A 7,500-nucleotide genomic window follows, 5' to 3' on the forward strand; every position below is an offset into this window, starting at 1 on the left:
GCAGCTGAGGTTGACCTCGGTCAGCGTGGAGATGGAGCAGATGGACAGGGGGAAGGAGCCCAGGTGGTTATTGGACAGGTTGAGACTCCGTAATCGAGTGAACCTGAGAGAGAGAGAGAGAGAGAGAGAGAGAATGATTCTATGCTCCTGAGTGATGATAACAGGCTCTGTGCCTGAGCTACACGTTGAGTCATAGGGGTGAAAGAAGACACATTGGTTGCAACTGATATTCCCACAAAGCGAGTCTCGTCATACACACATTGACCCTAAGTATGAGCAAGTGCACATCTCATGTGACATGTGGCACTGCACACATCTGACGGTGCATGCCCAGCTGAATAAATGTAAGATTTATATAATAATAAGTATGGTGAGTATACGATTGTGAAACTGTGTAGAGATATGATCAAGTTTTGTGGAGAATGCCATCAACCACAAAGACCTGTAAAATCCCTTAGATGGGTAGCGAGCCATCCCACAGTCAGCCTCATGACAATTCCTGGCATTGTTGAGTGAACACCTGCGAGTGCACTGGCCTCGGAAGAGAGAAGCTCCGCCCTGGGGCTCCACAACCGCAATCTCACACACTCCACTTCCTGTTCACACCCAGATGTCAATCACGCGACGGGCGCGGGCTTGTCGGCAGGCTCGCTCGTGCGGTAGCGTCTGAAGCCGGCGGCTTCTGTTCAGGGGTGGCTGCGTCCTGTCGCGTGAGATGTGAGAGTGAGCGAGTGAGCGAGCGAGCGAGGGTAGGGTGGGGGTGTTGTGTGAGTACACGGCGTCCCGAGAATCGCCATGACAATGAGTGACGAGGTATTGAAAAAACAAGCAAGAGCTCGCGGGGCGTTGTTGTCACTTCAAACAGCCGAGGGCTGTGGCATTTAGAGTAAATGGCGCGACCTTCAGTGCAAGGACGATCCCCGCGTGCACGAGTAGCCCTCTGTTTCCAAATGAAATCAGGCCACGCTGCTGGCGGCGCTGCTAGGACCAGAGCTCTGGGATCCGTGTAGGTTAGGAGACGCTCACTGCTAGTCCCTGTGGACCCAGTGGCTGCTGTGGCTGATGAAAATTCAGCCGTGGGTCATGTGAATGAGTATGCTTCTGCGTGTGGGTGTGTATCTGTTCTCCTGCAGACCAGTTGGCTCCGTCAGCTGACCAGTGATCAGCGGTGTTTTCTGGCTATGTGTGACTTTTTGTGTGTGTGTATGTGTGTGTGTGTGTGTGTGTGTGTGTGTGTGTGTGTGTGTGTGTGTGTGTGTGTGTGTGCATGCTGTAGATCTATGCTAGCACACGCTAATAAGTAGCTGGTTGTGGACCAGGTGGCTCTGGCTGCTGTGGGATCAGCTATGCTTCAGCACTGGCAGCAGGCCGGCAGGCAGACACGATAGGGTAGCAGAGAGCACGGGAGAGACCCGGAATCTGCTCTTAAGGTCGGAGAGCAGCTTGACGCCGAGGTGATATTTACTCCATTGCCATGGTGTCTCCCTGGCAACCGCCAAGAAGAGACGGGAAGTGTCAGTGAGGGTCAGAGGTGAGTGTGCCCTGGTGCCCTAGGTGAGATTCTGTAGAAGGGGTCTGCAGAGGTCAAGCTTCACCCGCACGCTGACCAAGAAAATACTATGACCGTGTCATCAGTCTTATGGGGCAGATCCGATCGTGATTCACCTCAAACTCACACACACAGGCGAAGTGAGAGCTTAATCATGTGAATGGCAGGAGCAGGAAACAAGGCCATGGAGTTATTGATTAGTGTGGTCATTTCATTAGGGTGAGAGAGGTGTGAGGGGCCTGCAGGCAGAGAAAAAAGAGAGAGAGAGAGAGAGAGACAGAAAGAAAGAAAGAAAGAAAGAAAGAAAGAAAGAAAGAAAGAAAGAAAAGAGAGAGAGAGAGAGAGGCCAGGCTGGGGCCTCCTCTATCACACCAACACATCTGCTGACTCGGGTCTTCCCTGTCTCCCCCAATCACGCTCTCTCAGCCAGTGTTTTGGAAAGGGCATGCCGCCAAAAGCGCGCACACACACAGACACACATGCTATACATACACACACACACACACAAGCTATACATACAATAACACATCACCCAGGCTCTCCAATACTCTGACCGGAGCCATAATGGGAGCTTTATCAAGGCAGCGTGTCTTGCTGGGGTGATGGGGTTCATGACAGACACAAGAGGGAGAGAGCTGCCAGGTTTCCCAGAATGCTTTGAAGCCCCTCTTCCTAGCGTGCTGGGTAGGTAAGATCAGACTCGTGCCTTTTCCATAAAGACAATCCGGCCTCTTTTTCTACTTCTGAGACTGCACACAGCATTACACATGAAAGAGAAAGAGAGGGAGACAGAGAAAGAAAAAAACGAGAGAGAGAGAGAGAGAGAGAGAGAGAGTATGTGTGTGAGTGAGTGAGAGAGAGAAAGAGAGAAAAAGGCAGAGCAAATGAGAGAAAGAGGGAGAGAGAGGTCTGGGTTGTGGGAGAGGTGGAATGTTCACAGGGGGGGAACAAAAGGCACGGCCCTTTTGCACGCACATGCACCCCCGCACAATAGGCGCACCTTCACGCTGCCTGATCTCTAATAGCCAGGGGCCTACGGCTAGGAGCCCACTCAATGAGGTCCGCCGGGGGCCCCAGACAGGCCTCCGCACAGACCCGTGGCTTTGAGTCCGTCCACAAAGCCACTGCCATGTGCTCCTCTCCACACACACACACACACACACACACACACACACACACAGACACAGACACACACACTCTTTAACTATTCAAACAGGCCAGGACACCTGTGAATGTTCAGGGGACAAATGTGGATTCAGAGGAGGATGTGAAAGAGGACTAAGAGAGATGGATGCAGAGAAGCGACGTGCCCTATGCCCAGCGCCAAGTTTGAAAGTATGATGTAGAGAGAGAGAGAGAGAGAGGGAGAGAGAGAGAGAGAGAGAGAGAGAGAGAGAGAGAGAGAGGGCCAGGGGAGCGGCCCAGAGGTTCATGGGAAGGCCGCAGGATGACACAGCAGTGCGGGAGACAGACAGAGCAGAGCGGTTCACTAGCACTGCTGCTGCCACCTCTGTGTCACACTCCTGAGCGCAGTCAAGGTGACCTCACCCACACAGCACCGCATGCGCACACACACACACACACACACACACACACACACACACACACACACACACACACACACACACCCACACACACACACCCACAGACACACACCCACAGACACACACACCAATATTTACTCACCTGTGCACATGCATGTTTACACACAAATGCACTTGCATCCATTTATTATTCACACGTCTTCATTACCCCACACACATGCAAAGATTACAACCATGCACACATGCAAGCTCACGCTCCCATGACTACAATAACCTGCCCTGATGAAAATAGCAGCTCTCTGTTCCAAGACAGCTCAGCATACCACAGGTCCCAAAATGTGGTAAATGTGGTGAATGCGGCCAATCCTTCTTACACACACACACACACACACACACACACACACACACACACACAGTCTCAAAGACATTTCTAACACTATGCCAGTGTACACACACATATATGCACCCATCCTATAGAGCGATAGATAGAGCGCTCAATAGACAGATAGAGCTGAGCTGGCTGGCATACCTCTGCAGCTGCTGTAGTGTGTGGTCTGCGGGCAGGAAGTTGTGTTTGAGGTTAAGGTGGGTGAGGTCCTGGCTGTAGAGCAGGTTGGGCGGCAGCTTCTCAAGACTGCAGCAGGACAGGTCCACTGAGCTGATCCTCTGAGACACCATCTGAGACAGAGCGCCAGACACAGACAGACAGACAGATGAACATGAAGTCCGTCAGTCTACACATAGACACTGGGATATCTTACTCCCCATTTCATCTCCCTCATTCTTTGTAGGACTGCTTTGGCAATACTTGTCTTATTTGTTATGTCAATAAAGCATTTCATCCTTTGTTTTATTACACCATTATTTAGCTTTTTAAACACCTTAAAATAATAAGATCCTCATGTATTACATCCTCAAACTAAACACATTAAGACAGACCATAATCTGGAGAGAAAGAGAGAGAGAGGGAGGGAGACAGAGAGAGAGAGAAAGAGAAAGATAGCACACATAAAAACAGCCACAAGAACCACACACAATGGCAATGCTCTTGGACAGCAACTGAGCTGCATAAGTGAGGCCAAACAAAGCAGAAGCCAACCAAACACTCTCTCCTCAAACACTCTCTCCTCCAACACCCTCTCCTCCAACACCCTCTCCTCCAACACCCTCTCCTCCAACACCCTCTCCTCCAACACCCTCTCCTCCAACACCCTCTCCTCCAACACCCTCTCCTCCAACACTCTCTCCCTGCAGCTAGAGCATCAGGTGTCTGTGGAGCGGATGCCCCCGCTGTGCTGTGCTGTGCTGTGCTGTGCTGTGCTGTGCTGTGCTGTGCTGTGCTGTGCTGTGCTGTGCTGTGCTGTGCTGTGCTGTGCTGTGCTGTGCTGTGCTGTGCTGTGCTGTGCTTCACCTGCGTGTTCTGTTTTGGTGTTTTGTTGTTTTGTGTTGCGGGGACAGGGTGTGAGCTCAGCGGCCAGGGGACAGGGCAGGCGTGGCCCTGGGACCGGCCTGTCTGTGGCGGTGGGAACGTGAGACGGGCCGGCGGTGTCAAGTTGCAGCCGTTGGCCGCCTCAGCCAGAGGGCCTTTTGTCTGTCCCACGGATGGTAAGGGCATCGGATTTGCCAGCCTGCCGTTTGGGGTTGGACGCAGGAAATGAAATGTAATACAATCCGTTTGGGCTCAGGCCTCTGGGCATGCAAGGGCCAGGGAGGGAGAGAGAAGAAGAGAGAGAGAGAGGGATAGAGAGAGAGAGAGAGAGAGAGAGAGAGAGAGAGAGAGGAGAGGTGGATCTCGTGAAAGAGGTGGATCTCGTCGAGATCGCTACGAGTCTGATACTCTGTAGGGGTCGGCTCCGTTCAAGAGCCAGAGACCCTCTGATGTTTGGCCAGACAGGTGCACCAACACGGCCAGCTGGACCCGACACCAACCAGGCGGAGACTGAGCTGCAGAGCAACACCCACAACACGGTGTGGCCCACAGGACACTCAACAGCCCATGACTCTTACTTAGCGAGGCCTCGCGCTCCCTCTCTCTCTCTCTCTCTCTCTCTCTCTCTCTGGGTCTCTCTCTCGCTCTCTCTCTCGGTCTCTCGGTCTCTCAGTGCTGCTGCTACTGCTGCGGCTGCTATTCTGAGTTTCCCAGGGGGACCCGCACTGCACAAGGTTGTCTCTGGGAAAATGCAGAAAATAGGCTCGGAGGTCTGTCCTCTGTCCTAGTTGGGCTTGACGAGAAAAAGAGGCTCTTTCCAAAACGTGCCCTGCCCCCAGGAGAGAGAGAGGGAAAGAGAGAGCAAGAGAGAGAGAGAGAGAGAGCAGCAAAGAGAGAGAGAGCAGCAAAGAGACAGGCTGAGTGTATGCTTCATCTGCTCTCTGCAGTGGTGGCTGACCCAGGCCGGGGACTCGGCTCACGCGTACACGCTTCACTTACAATGCAGTACAATACAATGCCCTGTTAGGCCTGTGACAGTTTGCTTGTTGACTGGGGAAATGTTGGTTTTTCTCCTTTAGTTTGTCCTACTTCTGTTCCCTTACTTAACTCTTTCAATTCCTACCCAAACTAACTTTAGCGTCTATGATAAGAGATGATTAAGGCGGTCATGTAACTAAGTAACAACATGGTTAGTCACTACTTTCCAGTGTGTCTGTCTGACCTCAGCATGGAAACGGATGTGTCAGCATGCTGGTTAGTTTAAAAAAAAAAAAAAAACACAGAGCCATATCTGTGGGCAAGTAAGACAGTGAGGATATTGTGTAAAATAATGAGTTGTCTCACTGCTTTGCAACAAAGAATACGGTCAATGACTGAAGCCAGGGACTCTACTATAGCATTCAAAGAGGCAACCTCAGTCATAATGAGGGTTGTAAAGCACTGGACGCCCTTTCAATAAGCACCATTTCTCTTTTCACACAACACAACGTCTTGCAATCTCATTCTCTCTCTCATACACACACCCACACCAACACCCACACACACACAAGCACAAACACACACAGACCTTGGCTGCATGTCTATGCCAGCGTAGGTGCTCGGTGAAGCTGTCAAAGCTGATGTAGTAGGTCTGACTCTGGGGGCCTGCTGAGCTGAAGGCCAAACAGTGGTTGTGTTTCTTCACCTCTTCCACCTGAAACACACAAACACACACACAGAGTATACAGTATGTGTGCATGGCAACATATTCAAACCTATACAAGGATGGCAGCAGTATAAAAATACAAGTACCACTTAGGGATGTAATGGTACACAAAAATTTCAGTTTGGTGTTCTGAAGTCACGGTTCGGTTAAGTTTTAGTACGGTAAGCCTGTAGGTACTGCTAGCCCAAAATTCCCTGAGAATATTGGTGATGTGCAAAGGGAATAGCATTTTGAAAAGGTGTCAAATGTTTCTGACGTTAATGGACTAAACTGACATATGGTCTGTTATTCTTATATTGCTTAATATTTCTGTTGTTGTTTTATCTTATCTTCTCATGTTATATAATATGTCTCTGTGGGAACGCAAACAAGCCTACTGTTGATTATAGTTAAAGACTGCCTTCGGTGCATTCGGTACATACATATCTGTATTGACTCTAATATCTTGTGTACCTTTACACCTCTTGAACCACTCCTACTACTATTACTACCACTAATAGTGCTTAACAGAGACAAGACACAAAAGCAGGGCAGACAGAAAATGATAAATAATCCATAATGACTGGAGGAGGGAGAGACAGGCATCCTCTGTACAGCTGCCCCTCATTGCTGCCCCTCACTGCCCAGATCAGCTCCAACTGGTTCATGCTGAGGTCGGTGATGGGCTCTGTCCAGGAGGGAAGGTGCTATGACAGAGCGCCAGAAATATCTGCCTCATTTATCTTCCTCCAGGAGGCAGAGAAGCAACGCTACAGTTCAGCTTACTGCAAGCCCCTGGGCCTGTGGTCCTTTGCACACAATATGCAATGCTAACGCATGGGATGCTAATGCCCATCGCAGCAGGACAGGCAGCGTGTGCTATTTAAAGCTCCGTCTCAGCGTCGGAGCAGACTCTTAATAAAAAAAGGCTTTTCCCTGCACTCCGCTATTGGCTTGGAGTCTGAAGTCTGTCCCCTGCTCCTGCTGTGTGTGTGTGTCTGGACCTCGGAGCGTCCCACAGGGACATGATTGGGCCAGACGATGGCACACATGAGTGGCATGAGTAAGATGGCCTGACCTACTCTGCTGTCCTTAGGACATGTGGAAGACTGATGTGCTGACCTGACTTAAGGACTGAGTGAGTGAGTGAGTGAGTGAGTGAGAGAGAGAGAGAGAGTGAGAGAGTGTGCGTGTGTGCTCAATAGTCTGGGGACTTCTTAATCATGTTTTTCATTCCATGATGCACCTAAAGTGACAAGTCTTAAGCGTCTCTCTCTCTCTCTCTCTCTCTCTC

General features: G+C 50.5%; 1 protein-coding gene across 1 annotated transcript in view; it reads right to left on the reverse strand.

Moving 5' to 3' along the window:
* The window catches only part of LOC125296786 (PH domain leucine-rich repeat-containing protein phosphatase 1-like), a 60,956-nt gene that overhangs the window by 20,410 nt on the left and 33,046 nt on the right, over positions 1–7,500 (reverse strand). The window contains 3 exon segments of the mRNA XM_048246865.1: positions 1–103; positions 3,623–3,771; positions 6,090–6,215. The exon segment at positions 1–103 is cut by the window's left edge and continues 44 nt beyond it. Coding sequence (XP_048102822.1) covers positions 1–103; positions 3,623–3,771; positions 6,090–6,215 — 378 coding nt within the window.

The sequence above is a fragment of the Alosa alosa genome, chromosome 1 (assembly GCF_017589495.1).
Source record: "Alosa alosa isolate M-15738 ecotype Scorff River chromosome 1, AALO_Geno_1.1, whole genome shotgun sequence".
Taxonomy (NCBI): domain Eukaryota; kingdom Metazoa; phylum Chordata; class Actinopteri; order Clupeiformes; family Clupeidae; genus Alosa; species Alosa alosa.